At 41.9% G+C, this 16632-nt stretch overlaps 1 protein-coding gene across 5 annotated transcripts in view; it reads right to left on the minus strand.

The window, feature by feature from the left end:
* Positions 1-16632, minus strand: part of DUSP3 (dual specificity phosphatase 3) — a 22112-nt gene continuing 5480 nt past the window's right edge. Inside the window, exons 3-5 of one of the 5 annotated variants that reach the window (XM_043503565.1) lie at positions 7500-7619; positions 5831-6057; positions 1-688 (exon numbers count right to left, since the gene is read on the minus strand). In XM_043503565.1, coding sequence (XP_043359500.1) covers positions 483-688; positions 5831-6057; positions 7500-7619 — 553 coding nt within the window. In that variant the 3' untranslated portion in view covers positions 1-482. Of the gene's footprint in view, positions 689-5830; positions 6058-7400; positions 7620-16632 lie in introns of those variants that run through there. The other 4 variants (XM_038385681.2, XM_043503567.1, XM_043503566.1 and 1 more) reach the window with 4 other exon arrangements.

Genomic DNA, 16632 nt, shown 5'->3' on the forward strand with positions numbered 1-16632 from the left:
GACTTTAGGCACCTGTGAGTGTGTGACATACACTTTTAAAAATACAGTACTTCAATTAAAAGCAAGTGAAGGGAGGTGCATTTCTGCTTTTGGGCACCCACGCGGCTGAGCTGCACTGATGGGATTCAAGAACATGAAGCTTAAATAAATGACATCCAAAGTCAATGCGAAGCACGTTATGTCATGGGACCTCCAGTGGGCTCTGAAACAAACACATGTGATGACAGCTGATATATTGTTGGAGTTATCCCTCTAAAGAGCTTTCTTTAGTGCAACAACTCCTAGGAGTGATGGAGCTTTGTGCTATTTTAAAGGACAGACCCAGACATGTGGGAGATACTGTCACCAGACAAGGAGAAGGAACTCTGTCTCCCTCACACTGCATGACCTAGCCTAGCAGTTTGATTTTGGGTATCTAAAGCAGCTAACGTGCACCCTTTGACAGTCCAGAGAGCCCTTCTGAGAAAATGCAGCTCCTCGGTTTAGGGCTTCAGTTTGCCCTCCTTCACTAATCTCTCATTGAGTTGGCAGAGCTGCTTCAGGAAGCCATCATTGGGCCCAATCTCCCGCTTCTGCCGGACAGTGCTCACTGCGGACTTGACTTCCATGTTCTGGCGAAGCATCAGATAAGCAATGACCAGTGTCGGGGAGCGGCTGTAGCCTTCACGGCAGTGCACAAATACCCGGCCTGTACAGGGAGAACATACAGAAAACAACAAATTATAACTGGGAAGCACTACAGAAACACCTTTGATGGAAGGATGAATGAACAGAGTAACATTGGTCCTTCAGCAACCCAATGACTGAATTTTGAATGGTCTCAGCTAGAAGACAGGTACTGTGTCTCTGTTAGCAGCCACGCTACCATCCAGCAGACTGCAAAACAATTACACATAATAAACACCTGTACAAATTAAAGCAGAAAATACCATATTTGTTTCCAAAGAGAGAGGAATTGGACTCCCATTTGCTAAGCTCCTACAATCTTTCAGTCTAGAATAAGGGTAGCAGCCTGCAGGACTCCCTAACTTCATCTTCTGCAGAAGAATCAATGTGGTAGAGAAATTAAAAACACAGAATTAAAAGTATGCAAGACTGAAGATGCATGTCATAAACAGAAATTCAGTTATTGTTTGGATATAACACATTTCACAAAGCAAGATACACATCCTTTACACTGTAATCCTAGCACTTCCTATGTCTCTACCTCAGTTACACCTTCCCCTTCTACTGCCACATCTCTGCTTCTGAAGTCACATTAGCATGTAAACACTCTCGTTTTAGAGAAGCTGCCTGTTCAGCATACAGGATACAAATGAAGGTGCTGACTATGCAGCACCAATAGCCAGCAGAACCCAGTTACAAAACATACCTGCACCAAGAGCAAACAGAATGCAGCCAGCTGACTGATACAGGATTCTGAATAAAGAAAAGGAGTACTTGTGGCACCTTAGAGACTAACAAATTTATTTGAGCATAAGCTTTCGTGAGCTACAGCTCACTTCATCGGATCCAATGAAGTGAGCTGTAGCTCACGAAAGTTTATGCTCAAATAAATTTGTTAGTCTCTAAGGTGCCACAAGTACTCCTTTTCTTTTTGCGAATACAGACTAACAAGGCTGCTACTCTGAAACCTAGGATTCTGAATGCTATTACTCCATCTATTTGTGGGAAATGTGCTGTAGATGAATAACCAAAAAGAAATTAAATAAAATATCACCTCCCTTCTCCCTGTTTGAAATCTGGCCCAAGCTGGTTTGCTCTCAGGTGGCTTCTCACTGGCCCATGTTTCCAATGACAGATCCTCTCCTTAAACACAGGGGAGATGGGAGATGCTGACCCCAACAAACCCATTGCAGAAGCAAGAGCACAGAGGAGTCACACATTTCTCTCATAAAGAACAGGAGGACTTGTGGCACCTTAGAGACTAACAAATTTATTTAAGCATAAACTTTTGTGAGCTACAGCTCACTTCATCGGATGCATGAAAGCCAGTTTGCTTTTAACTGCAGCAGAGAAAAGGCTCTTAGCATATTTGCCTTGGGTTATTGAGATCCTTGAGGGAATTTTTTAGGAACATCAGCATTGCAACCTTTGTGTTAATTTAAAGGCTGATCTCCTATCCACTCTCCTTGATGTCTATAATATTTATTATTGATACTTGATGCCACTTCCCTTTCCATCTTTGCTCATCATTGCAGTATTGGAGAAAAGTTATCACTATGACTACAGGAACCAAGGAGAGGATAGTGACTTGTCTGAAAAAGGAAGGGAGGTGAAGGCAATTAACTCCCTGCCCTACCATACAATACAAATAATTTGAATAATGGATTCATTTAATAACTGGAATGGACCTTTGACCTAGCTAAAAATCTATTACTTTTTGGATAATAACTAGACAGGTAGGTCAGAAGTGGCTTAACAGAACCTGAGACTTAAGGAGCCCTATCAGAATTAACAAGGGCACTGACAAATGACTGAACATTCAGAGTCATTTTGTCACTGTTATTCACATTTCTGTGAGCACTATCCAAATTGACCAGGTGCAGCAGGACTTCCATGCCTCTGCTACAGTTCGCCCCAACTGCCTGAACCTGCTAAACTCTCCTTCCCAGTGCAGGCCTGTTTCTCTGGCTCACAAAGCTACTAGGAAGAGGTAAGTTCTTGCTTTTGGAATTCATCAGATTGACCAAACTGTAAATTGTCAATCCCTTAACCCCCTCCCAACAAATAAAAATAAAAATATGCCAAAGGCAGATCCCCCTGGACTTTCTAGAAAGAATTCTCTCTCCCCCCTCTGCAAAAGACTCTTCAGCTGTTCAGAGGTGGGCTGAGAAAGTCATTGGGAGCATGTGAAGAAATATGAAGTAAGTAGAAATAAAGAGTTGATGAGAAGCACAAGCTGACCTACTTCACTCTGTACTTCTAAGATTTCAATACAGAGGAGGCCCATGTTACAAGCTTTGCTTTGTAGCATTGCGAAGCTTATCTCAAGTTTTCCTGGGACCCTGGGGAGCAGCAAGGTATCTAATATTATACCAGAACTTCCATTTGAAAATGTTTAAGATAATTTGGTGCAGCAGAAATTCCAGGGGGCACATATCATAACCAGATAATCCATCTGAAGTGAGAGTTCTCAGAGCTAAAAATCTCATGACTTGGGGATTGTTTCTTTTAACCAAGCAGCAGTCTGTTTATTCAAACCAGACAGCTTTTATCTATGTTCTGATCCTCTGACCAGTGACAGTGTTTGGAACCAGCACGGAAAAGTGTCACCCTTTCCCTCTCTCTTTAATAGAGTCCCAAAGAAATGTTTAATCTGAGAAGCTGCTACACCAATTCCCAGTTACCATTTCTTCTTGCTCAGAAACACTCCAGCGCTACTACAATAGCTTCTGCAGACTCTTTTGGATTACTCAGCACTCAACTTGCTTTATACCTTCAAAGCACTGAACAAACATTAATTAATGCCCTTACAATTTCACTCATACTAAGGACTGTCACATTCAACTCTAGAGTAGATTAACCCTGCCCTCTGTACAAGCACTGGGGCCTTGGTAAAGTCTATAATCTTCTCCTGATGAGGAAATTGTACAGATGGCCCAAATTCATGTCTGTCTAGAGGCTGTCTCAATTGGTGTAATTAATACCTTCTTCTGTACCACCTCCTCATATGTACATTACAGAATGTTAGACTGTGTAATTTACACCCAATCCTAAATGCCATCTCCAAATTTAGCCCACTACGAATAAAAGAGTAAGTTGATACATCTCACTTCACATCTGGCCCCATGATGAGTAAAGCAATGAGCAGGTCATTCTAAGGGCATGTACAGGAGACCCCAGAGGAGAAAGAAGCAGCGCTGAGTCAGTTGTGTTAAAATATCTAAAATGTCAGTGATTCCCCTGATATGCATAAAACCTGCTGCCTTTGCGCTGGAGTTTTTTGTCCTTATCTGCTGTCCTACTTTCTGAGCATTTATGCTACATCTAAAGATGACCAAGTAAACAACAGAGGAACAATGAATCAAATCCTAAAAAGTTTGCCTGTTTTTGGTGACTGGGGTGCAGATGCTGTTCAATGTAGAAAAGTGTTAATTAATCTGTGAGAAAGGAACCAACTGGGAAAATACTGGTATGACTCCTCATTTCCAGCTGAGGGAAACAGAACAGAATTTGCAGGGGGGAAAGAGATTAAATGAAAAGCATTGAACAGAGCAGAAATAACTTTTTTCAAAAAACAACAACTTTTATTGCACAGAAGTCAGCAAAATAAATGGAATACCTTCCTAATATCACTATTCAATGTAGGAAACTGCTGTAGCTGCCACATGGGATGTTACGTGACCACAAATGGGAGAGGAGATGCTTTGTATAATGTGAATGGGAGAGGAGCTGCCCCCAAAACACTCTTTCAAGAGGTTGTCCATATAGCGATGATGTTTATAAAGCTCTGTTTCAAAGGAATAATCATACAGTGCATGGTCAAAGAAAGGTTTGTGAAAACATATTTTAAACCCCTCAGTCCAGGACAGAAGAGTGAACACATGGCATAACAAGTTCCTGAGGCTAAAGGGGGTGAGGGCTGATATATTGGACTGGGGATATTATCTTATTCCTAGAATTGCTTGCTTCTGGAAAGAACAGAGGGGTAAAAACCAAGGATATTCCCTCTGAGCCTTCTGCAAATAGAGCTGCTGACAGAGGAAACAGCTGCTCAGAATGGATTGGTGGATGAAATCTATTGATCATAATTTAACTGACTTTAGTTGTATTTGTTTCAAGAGTGTGAAAACTTATGCCCACTGTCAGGATACTGGATAAAGAAAAGGCCATGTTCAGAAGCATGGGGGCTTCTGATGCAATAATAATATGCCCTTTTTAAAAAAAGGGAGAATTCCTTCACAGTCATATAAAATATAATATGCCCACTACCCCTGCTACCAGGAAGAAGAAAAGATCTAGAAATAGGTAAGTGAGCTTCTAACCACTGAGAATGGGTTTTTAACAATTCACAAACAATACGGGGCAGGTATTTAAAGATATTTAGATTCCTAGTGGGATTTTCAAAAATACATAGGTGCCTAAGGCCTAAGCCAGGGGTAATCAATTATTTTTTGTCAAGATCCAAATTTCTTGATCAAGGTATACTCAATGTCCAGACTCCAGAGAAAATAATATAAAAATAACAACAATAATGATAACAAGTAAATAAAAAGATTTTGCAGTCCGTTCCAAAACATCTTGTGGTCAAGATTTGGCCTGCAGTCTACCTATTGACTACCTCTGCCCTATGCTAAGAAATTATCCACTCTTGCATGTGTTATTTGCATTTAATCTGCAACCCTAATATTAGCTTGTGACTTGAGTGTTGCATTTTGCAATGTTCATCCTGACTCTGATTTATGATTTTTACTGTCTTTAGTGTTTGGGTCCTGCATTACTTTCCAGATTTTCCATTCTGATCCACTAATATGTTCAGGAAATATTAAAGCCTCTCTTCCTACCACAGCATTTCCAATATTATTTTCCTTTCATTGCTAAGATGTCCCAGCTGTTTTACTCTCCCCAAATCACCCACTGCTGTGGAGGTTTCCATTATTTCATATATAGCGGGGCTCTGTTCATAGAGAGCAAATTCTTCATTGTATATTCAAGTGCCCTAAACTCCTCACCAAGAAGTCTAAGTCCTAATCTGAATGCTTTGGTTTCTATTCTACTGAAAAACTAAGGAAAGAAAAAAAGAATATTTCAAACAATGAAACAAATAGCCAGTAAATTCACATACTGGCTAGAAAACAGGGCAGAGAGACTCTTGGAGATGCCTTACCATCCTTCTGGGACAGCGCACTATCAATAAAGTCAGCTGCCTCCTCAAAATAGCGACTGAGGTTAAATTCTTGGGTGTCATTAGCTTTAATGCCATGGTAGGTGATGCCCGTGCCTTCGTAGAACTCTGCATTAGTGTTCACATGCATGAAGGATTTCCCCTCAGCTGCATTCAGGATGTGGGTTATGCCCAGGCGCTGCAATCTCATGATATTCTTGGCTATGAACCTGGAAAGTAAGAAGTATCAAGAAAACAATTGGGGCTTAGCAAATCACATAATCAGAGGCCAAACTCTCAGTATTTTCAAGTGCCCTCAGAATCTATAACAAAGCCCCCTGCTGTCCATAGAATCATAGAAATGTAGGACTGAATGGGTCATCTAGTTCAGTCCCCTACACTGAAGCAGGACTCAGTATTACCTAGACCGTCCCCGACAGGTGTTTGTGGAATCTCCATCACTGGAAATTTTTAAGAACAGGTTAAACAACCTCCCTTTGTAATTTGTTCCAGTGCTTAACTACTCTTACAGTTAGGAAGTATTTCCTAATGTCTAATCTAAATTTCCCTTGCTAAATTTAAGATTACTTCTTGTCCTGTCCTCAGTGGTTAAGGAGAATTAATTTATCACCCCCCTCTTTATAACACATTGACTCTTATCACCTTTTTATCTTCTAGGTGCTTACAAATTGATTGTTTGATTATTTGCTCCATTATCTTTCCAGATACCGAAGTTAAACTGACTGATCTATAATTCCCTGGGTTGCCCTTATTCCCCTATTTTATAGATAGGTACTATATTTGCCCCTTCCAATCCTCCACAAGTTCTCAAGGATATTGCTACTATCTGGTGATAGTTACTCAACACTCTGCACTCACCAGGGAGTCTCCTACAGCTTTTTATCTCAAAAGTTTATCATATTTTTGCCTGTTCACACAGGCTGTAGTCACATCTGTACTGCGAGCTACCATGGTCACCACCTGTGACTAAGCTCTACCTTCCTTGGCAGTGGGTGAGTAGAGAACATCTGGGACCCCGAGGCTGTCAGTACCTCCTGTGACAAGGAGAATCCACCATCCCCTCTAACATATACAAGTCTGAGCAGTACTAAGAAACCATCATGGATGTTATGTAGGAGGCCTTGAAAGTCACTGCTGCTTGTTTAGCCTTTTTCTACACAAGATAATCAAGAAACAGTTAAAAACAGCCTACAGCACCAGCATCTTGGATCCCCCTGCCAGGTTTCAGGCCAGGGCACAGTACAGAGATAGAACATGTTGCTCTAGTGCAAGGGTGGGGAACCTACGGCCTGCGGGCTGGATCCGGCCTGTTGCTTAATTTCATGAGGCCTGCGACAAGTTTCAGCACCCTCCCCACCACCTCTGCGGAGCTGAAGCCGCAAGTGCCGGCTCGCCTCACTGCAGGGGGGAGCCTCGAGCAGGTAAGTTGAACGTTTTATATTTCTCTCTCAAAAAAACCCCCCTAAATTAAGTTGCTTTTTATTTGTGTGTGGCCAGCAATAGATTTTTTTTATGTGGGTCAATGGCCAGTGATAGAAAAAAGGTTCCCCACCTCTACTCTAGTGGATGGCCCACAGGCAAGGGAATACCATTCACACTCATCCTCTCTGTGACATCTGATACTGCTGATGGCCAAATACCCTCGATTTACCTCCAAGAACCTGTGGGGGTGAATGAAAATACCTTGAAATGGCGTAGGTCCTTCCTGTCAGACTGAACAAACTCAGGGAGTTGTTCTGGGTAATTGTTCCTCCACCTCCAAAGGCCTCGCCTACAGAATCACAAAAGGTTCAATCCTTTGCACCATATTATTCAATATATATAAAGCTACTGAGAGCTGGTGTGACAACACGTGCTGCAGTGCCAGTATTATACAGCCAGCTCCCGGCTCTCAGTCTCAGCTGAAATCAGCATCTGGCAAAAGATGAACCCAAGCAAAAGGGAGGTTGGAAAATGGAAACATTTTGAAGTATTTTCCTCATTGTCCATACACTGTAAAAGTCGGTCCACAGCTTATAGGTCCCTTCAGATTCCTCAGTTCTATCAGATACCAAAAAACCCATGGTGGCAAAAAAAAAACCCCAATAACCCCCAAAACAAAAAAACATTTCTATCTGCAACTGGCCAGAAGACTGCATCCCTCGTGTCGGGTACAGACCTGGGCATGATGATACATGTGTTCATGCTCTCCAAGCTTGATTATCACAATGCATTAAATGTAGGAATGAAGACACATGACCTAAAAAAACTCCAGCTGGTACAAATGGCAAAAGCCCATCTGCATAGCAACATGAGCGACCATGAATCTATCACGACAGTGCCCTGCTCTCTGCATTAGAATTTATACTAGGGATAGGCAAAGTAATTCAAAGGGAAACAGAAACCACCAACATCCTCCATCCCAAATCTTCACCTGCTTTTGGAAACAAAATCAAACCAAACTTTCAGGGGTCTGAACCTTTCAGAGAACTCCCCTACTCACCTGCCCCATTAGTGAACATTCATTTTTCATAAGTCTCATCCAGGACTGGAACCAGAAAAGCTGAACTATGGTGAAAAATCAGCTTTCACCATGTTTCTAGCTGGGTCTGGAAGCACAAATCTCATGGGAAAGCTGCTTCTCTCGAGAGCCCTGGCCCCATTTGGCAGACACAAGAGGTTTTAATAGTGGTTGAGCTTTAGATAAGCATATGTGCTGAATATTTTTGGATGGGTTTCTAAGTTCTGGCAAGGTGCCCATAGCTTTTAGATAGATGCCTTTTTATTAGAAATCTAAAAAGACAAATAAAATCTGAATTAGTAAACTGTACCCAAACTGAACCCACACTCTGGATTTTGAGGTTCCCCAGAAATTAGCTCACAGTTACCACATAATAAAATGTTAGATAATGAACATATAAACCTTCTCCTTTTCCCCTGTGACTGTTCCCCTTTTTCAATGAGTGCACATTGCAGATGACTCCTCATGTGTGAGCAAATTTTCTACATGTTCTGCCATATGTACCCAATAATCATGGCAATGGGCCATATCATTTTAAAGACTTTCATCTATTAGCCAAACAAAAGTTGGCTAATTTTCTGTCTGGCAGGATAACAGCTGTGCCAGGGGATGAGCCTCAATGCCAGGGGAATTCTACTTGGAACAGAATAGTAAATGCTATAAAAACAAGGCCAAAAGGAAAAATGTTCATTCTGTAGTGTATGCCTTGTCCTTTCTTCTCATAGCTGACATTTGTATTGATGGAAGTCCTTTGGGTTTTGAAGGAATAAGAGAGCTTTAAGGACAGTAGGAACTCCTGTGTCTGAGAATCACAGACTAGGTTATCAATAACACTAGAGGCTGGTCTCTAATCCTTATACAGTAAATGAGCTTGAGAATTATACCTAAGGTTCTTATCAGTACATTCAGTGGAAGCACAGAGCAAAGCTTGGCCTCTGCTTATTGTAGAACAAATAATTCCATTTTCAAACAGTCCGAGAAAATCCCACTTCCTACATTTCAGTTTCATTGTATCGCCCTCAAACATTGGCTCCTGAGAAAGAGAGCAAGGAGATGGTCTCTGGGAAAGGAAAGCAGGATCAGCTTCTTTTCCCCTAAGAAGCTCATGGAATCTTATCTGCTCTGAATATAGAACTCTCCCCATTCTGGCCCTGTAATATTACTATAGCTGTTACCTGAGTGTGTCTTTCTTCCTACCATAGATCACTTTTACCTTCCACAAAATTCAAGGCCTAAAGGCACATATGGCAGCAGTTAATTGTAAATAGTCCTAAGTAAGACTGTCATGCAGCCAGCCAACACAACAAATAAAGAGTTATAGTCCAAGCCTTGCTACAAGACAGAATTCACTAATAATTTCTCCATTCTGCCTACCAGTAACCCCACTGACAGCACAACTCAGTTCTTATTGGGATATTCATACACATCAATTTTCTTTTCACCACCTCTACCAACAGCTTAATCATACGAGCAACACACCAACAAAAGATTAACTCGGCCTGATAATTAGAGGGCAGCCATTAGCAACTCATTTATCTTAGCCTGCCTATTGCCATGGGATGACAGGACCAAATACATACGCTTCCTACATACAATAAATGCAGGACAAACTGAAGTGTATTTCCAGTTGGAACAAGCACTTTCTAAAATTCCCCTACTCAGATGACAGGTTTCAGAGTAGCAGCCGTGTTAGTCTGTATTCGCAAAAAGAAAATGAGTACTTGTGGCACCTTAGAGACTAACAAATTTATTTGAGCATAAGCTTTCGTGAGCTACAGCTCACTTGATCGGATGCATGAAGTGAGCTGTAGCTCACGGAAGCTTATGCTCAAATAAATTTGTTAGTCTCTAAGGTGCGACAAGTACTCCTTTTCTTCCTGCTCAGATGGGCACCATGAACCAGACTCAGACGTCCTTAGCAAGATCTTGTTACCAAATACATATTCTGGAGATGTAGCTTGAGGTGCTTATAGGTTTCCAAAACACAGTTTGAAATACAAGAGTTTCTCTGCCAGCAGTGCAGAAGTGATGCTGTTACATATGCAAGATTTGCTTGCTTTTTGACAGAACAGCAATTTTCACAGGACACAGATTTCTGCAGTAAAAAAGGGGGGGGGAAGATAAATGGTCCATGTCAGCACAGGGCCAGATGAGGGGGAAATGCAAACACACAAACCAATAGGCTGAAGAGAGTTCTGTGCATTTACTTTTCTATGCCAGAACATCACAGTGTCTGCTCCCAGCCTGACTCTGAGTGTATTACTCTTTAAAATGCTTTGGACACATTTGAGAATTGTGTATTAAGATTATCGACTGCAGCTCACTGCAAGAAAAAAAAACCCCCTCACATCTAGAGCCCTGCAAATCTGCGGATATCTGCTTTATATCCATCCGCGGACCATGTTTGCAGATTCGGACAGATGCGGATACAAATTTTGTATCTGCACAGGGCTCTAATCACATCCACATTAATATCCTGTAACCGTAAGATACAGGAGGTCTGGCTCTCAGACATTAATGCATGCATTGGGAAAGCCTTAAACGTGTCCTGTTCTTTTTTAATGCTATTCAGATAGGAATTTATGATTCATTGGTACTAGTCAGAAACAATTATTTTCTGTGAAGTACTTCCTGGAGATGCAATTCAAAACAGTGTTAACATGAGGAAAATGTTGAAATTTGTTCAGTAGATTGACGATGATCTAGAAAAATTCTATAATCACAGAAGCTGGTTTAGATTTCATACTGTATTTTGAATTATTCTGCTGCATTATTATCTGAAAAATATATAATTGTACTGGTCAGTAACCTGTGCAATAGTGTTTACCCTTTGTTTTGAACCTCTGTTTTAAGGAACTGATCCTCTCTGAATGGTTAGGACTGTCTGGATATGCTTTTCAGTTATTATCCTTTTCTGTTTTATCTTCGTGTTTTCATCAATTATTTCCTTCATCTATTATATTCGAGGACTGTTCAAGCCTAATTTTAAAGCCCGACCTGAACTCAACTAGATCCACAGCCCATCTAACATGACCCAAGCCCGAGAGTGTTGAGTCATCTCATTTTCAGACCCAGCCCAAGCCCAGCTTGACACTTCCCCCCCGAACCCGTATTACCGCTGCCACTTGTAGCTTGGTCTGGTAAAGGCTTTCCGCTCCCATTCCTGTGATCTGTCTCTGGCCACCTCATGCCCATGAAGTCAGTACAGCCGCAGATGTATGACCCCTCCAGCTGGCCACCACCACCTTACTGGACTGTGTGCGCTGCAGAGGGAATGGCACTGCAACTCGTCAGCCCACTCACACCATAGTGCAGCAAAGAGGTGGTGGCCCGCAGAAGTGGGGCACGCAGCTGCCACCACATAGACCCGGCAGGCAGAAGGAGGTCATCAGAGATTACCTGACCCAAGCCAGTGAGTGGTGGGTTGTTTTCAGACCCAACCAGACCTGAACCCAACATTTGCTGGGTTCAGGTCAGGTTGCAAGATTCCATATTATATGGAAAATTTAGTGCTTTGGCACTAAGTCACTCAACAGAGGGACTGTTCATATTGCATTGTCTATGTTCCAATTTAATCTCACCTTTCTGAATTTCTGAGCTAAGTGAGATCCCTGAATATTCTAACACCACTCCCATTTTTAGCTCTGGATGATTAATTCACAAGAAAAAACAGCCATACCACGATGTGAAATATTCCAGTAGGTTTCAATCTAAAGTTTATTCTGAATCCAGCTCAGATATTCTCATTCATCTGTTTGAATCCTGGTGCCCACATGCCACTCACTGGGCTTGTGATTTCCCTGTGTTTGAAACCCTGCAGGGACGTGTCTGCTCTAGGGAAAAAAAAGTTTTTAAGTTCTTTCACTGGGCAGTGATAGATCAGGGGCTCTATCCTAAAAAGGAAGTGATCCATCCAGATCACGGTTGATGCTTCAGTGTCAGAGCAAATAATCAAGTCACTTCATTCTCCTTGGGAGGACATTTGCCATACTGCTGTCCTGCACTATCTTGCTGCAACGTTTGCAAAGTGCTTTTGACAACAACTCAGAGGCATCAGAGACAAGGATTACATGAGGGCCAAAAGCAAGATGTGAACCATTCAAGCCATCTCAATTCACACAGACTATCAGTGCACCATCACTTAGCTAGATTTTTTTTACATTTGTTACTTAGTAAGAATGAAGACTCAAATGGTTCTATTGTAATGTAAGATATGACTCCAAATTTCTTCATATGGACTTGCTACACAACCTGAATTGTTAGAATTAGAACAATTGTATAACAGAACATTTTTGCAGGATATAGTTTGTGTGAGCTATTATGGTTGACTTAATAAGTTAAATAGACACAGAAAGTTAGTTTGGGGTAAGATTTTATCAAATTAATTGGTTTCAGAGTAGCAGCCGTGTTAGTCTGTATTCGCAAAAAGAAAAGGAGTACTTGTGGCACCTTAGAGACTAACAAATTTATTAGAGCATAAGCTTTCGTGAGCTACAGCTCACTTCATCGGATGCATTCCACCAAATGCATCCGATGAAGTGAGCTGTAGCTCACGAAAGCTTATGCTCTAATAAATTTGTTAGTCTCTAAGGTGCCACAAGTACTCCTTTTCTTTTTATCAAATTAATTGGAGATCTGACCTTTCAGTTCCACAATCAGAATAAATAACTGTTTTAATTTGTCAACACCTTCACACCGTTCGGACATTCTGTACTGCCACATAAGAGCAATACAAAACTTACACAGAAATCATGCTATACCATAGTACTCCACAGTTACTTTGCTGAATGATTTAATGGATTTTGAACAGAGTCTTTAATGATAAGGCAGACATTAAAAAAAGAGAATGTCTGTACAAATGCAATGTCATTAGCTTGTACTAACTCCTAGAATCCCCATTTCTACCGTGAAGATTCACGTGTTTGGTTAAAGGCTTGTGCCATCCTCAACCTTGCCTTACCTTTTGTTTGAACCTGCAGTGAAGTCATAATCCTAGCTTTGTGAAATCACAACATGTTGCTATGGAAATTATGAAATCCCCATTTAAAGGGAAGTATCTTCAGTCCCCCTGTCCCCCTCCCTCCCCCCGAATTTCTGATCAGCACTATCCACCAGTCCACCAGGTGTACATACGGCACAGATTTTACATTTTAAGACTCTTCCCAGAGAGACAAGGTAGGTTAGGTAGTATCTTTTACTGGACCAACTTCTGTTGGTAAGAGAGACAAGCTTTTGAGGTACACAGAGTCTGGCAAAGGGCTCAGGGTGTCACAGCCAAATACAAGATAAAACAGCACATATTCTAACTGCTTATGCTAAACTACAGGGCCATTCAAGGTGAAGTGGCATGTTAGCACCCTGCAGTCAAAGGATAAAAAGAAGGGGGGTTAGTGGGTTGCAGACTGTTGAAATAAGCTATATGTCATTTAATAAAGACACTGGATTTATTGCTTATTTCAACAATCCGTAACCCATAACCCCCCTCCTTTTTTGCTCTATGATTACAGGGGTGTTAACGGGTCACTTCCCTTAAAATATGTGCTATGGGACCATTCAATCTGTTTGATCTTGTATTTAGCTGTGGCACTCTGAAGGCTTGTCTTCATGTACAGTGCTACAGCGGCACAGCTGCTAGCCCTTTAAGCCATGTCTACACTAGCGAGCTTTACAGTGGCCCAGCTGTTCTGATGCAGCTGTACCACTGTAAGATCACTCATTTAGCCATTCTGTAAAACCACCACAACAAGCCGCGGTAGCTATGTCGGCCCATCGACATAGTGCTGTCTATGTGGTGCGTTGCTCAAGGCATGGATTTCACACCCATGAGCAATGTCGTTATACCAATATAGATCTGTAGTGCAGACCTGGCCTGAGTACCTCTCCCAGACCTGAAGAAGAGCTCTGTGTAGCTCAAAAGCTTGTCTCTCTCACTAACAGAAATTGGTCCAAAATATTACCTCACTCACCTTGTCTCTGTAATATCCTGGAACTGACACGGCTACAACAACTAGGCTCTTACCAGCCTGTCAAAACATGATTCTCCTCTCCCACACATCAAAGGGAAGATGTATGTTCTTTTGCAACATGCCCTAGAGGCCAGTAAAACACAGGAAATTAGAGTGTAAAGTGGATTTATACCAAACTGTTGCTCTATCCTGTGGAGTCCTTGCTACTGTTGTGGAACACTGTTCATACACCTACACACCCAATGATCTGATAAGATAAGATAACCAAGTGGAGTGCCCCAAGGGTTGATCCTGGGGCTGGTTTTGTCCAATATCTTCATTACCGATCTGGAAGATGGTGTGGATTGCACCCTCAGCAAGTTTGCAGATGACACTAAAGTGGGAGGAGTGGTAGATACAGTAGAAGATAGGGGCCGGATACAGAGGGACCTAGACAAATTAGAGGATTAGGCCTAAAGTAATCTGATGAGATTCAACAAGGACAAGTGCAGAGTCCTGCACTTAGGACAGAATAATCCCATGCACTGCTACAGAGTAGGGACTGAGCGGTTAGGCAGCAGTTCCGCAGAAAAGGACTTAGGGGTTACAGTGGACGAGAAGCTGGATAGGAGTCAACAGTGTACCCTTGTTGTCAAGAAGGCTAATGACATTTTGGGCTATATAAGTTGGGGCATTACCAGTAGATCGAGGGACGTGATCGTTCCCCTCTATTTGACTTTGGTGAGGCCTCATCTGGAGTACTGTGTCCGGTTTTGAGCCCCACGCTACAAGAAGGATGTGGAAAAATTGGAAAGAGTCCAGGAAAGGGCAATAAAATGATTAGGGGGCTGGAGCACATGATTTATGAGAAGCTGAGGGAACTGGGATTATTTAGTCTGCAGAAGAAAAGAATGAGGGGGGATTTGATAGCTGTTTTCAACTCCTGAAAGGGGGTTCCAAAGAGGATGGATCTAGACTGTTCTCAGAGGTACCAGATGACTGAACGAGGAGTAATAGTCTCAAATTGCAGTGGGGGAGGTTTAGGTTGGATATTAGGAAAAACTTTTTCTCTAGGAGAGTGGTGAAGCACTGGAATGGGTTACCTAGGGAGGTGGTGAAATCTCCCTCCTTGGAAGTTTTTAAGGTCAGGCTTTGCAAAGCCCTGGCTGGGATGATTTTGTTAGGGATTGGTCCTGCTTGAGCAGGGGGTTGGACTAGATGATCTCCTGAGGTCCCTTCCAACCCTAAGATTCTATGATTCTATAATAAGACAGAAAATATCATAGTATCACAATATAAATCTATGGTATGCCACAGCTTGAATACTGCCCCATCTCAAAAAAATATTAATATTGGAAAAAGAACAGAGAAGGGCAACAAAACTTACAGGTATGGAACAGGTTTCAGAGTAGCAGCCGTGTTAGTCTGTATTCGCAAAAAGAAAAGGAGTACTTGTGGCACCTTAGAGACTAACAAATTTATTAGAGCATAAGCTTTCGTGAGCTACAGCTCACTTCATCGGATGCATTATCGGATGCATCCGATGAAGTGAGCTGTAGCTCACGAAAGCTTATGCTCTAATAAATTTGTTAGTCTCTAAGGTATGGAACAGTTTCCGTATTAGAAGAGATTAAAAAGAGACTGTTCATCTTAGAAAAGAGACAACTAAGATGTGATGTTAAAGGTGTATAAAATTATGAATGGTGTGAAGAAAAAGTGTTATTTACTCCCTTCACATAACAAAAGAACCAGGGGACACCCTATGAAATTAATAGGCCGCAGTTTTTAAAACCAACATATGGAAGTATTTCACATACCGCATAGTCAAGCCATGGAACAAACTGCTACGGAATGTTGTGAAGGCCAAAAGTGTAAGTAGGTTAAAAAAAGAATTAGATAAATTTGTGGAGGACAGGTCCATCAATGGTTATTAGCTAAGATGGGCAGGGACACAACCCCATTTTCTGGGTGTTCCTAAGCCTCTGATTGCTAGAAGCTAGGACTGGACAACAGCGGATGGGGCACTGGAATTTGCCCTGTTCTGTTCATTCCCTCTGGAGCATCTGCCACCGGCCACTGTTGGAACACAGGACAGTGGGCTAGAGGGACCATTGGTTTGATCCAGTATGGCCTTTCTTATGTTCTTATGGACCAAGGCAGAGCTTATTTTGTGTTTAGGATAAAGGAGGCATTCATGGACAGAGGATAGTTCTCTCGGGATGGACTTCATCTGAGTAGGGAAGGAAATAGACTTCTAGGATGGAGGCTGGCACAACTGATTAAGAGAGCTTTAAACTAGGAATTTGGGGGAGACGGTTGGGAGATGTCCAGCTAATCTC

Source organism: Dermochelys coriacea, chromosome 27 (genome assembly GCF_009764565.3).
Source record: "Dermochelys coriacea isolate rDerCor1 chromosome 27, rDerCor1.pri.v4, whole genome shotgun sequence".
In the NCBI taxonomy this organism is placed as follows: domain Eukaryota; kingdom Metazoa; phylum Chordata; order Testudines; family Dermochelyidae; genus Dermochelys; species Dermochelys coriacea.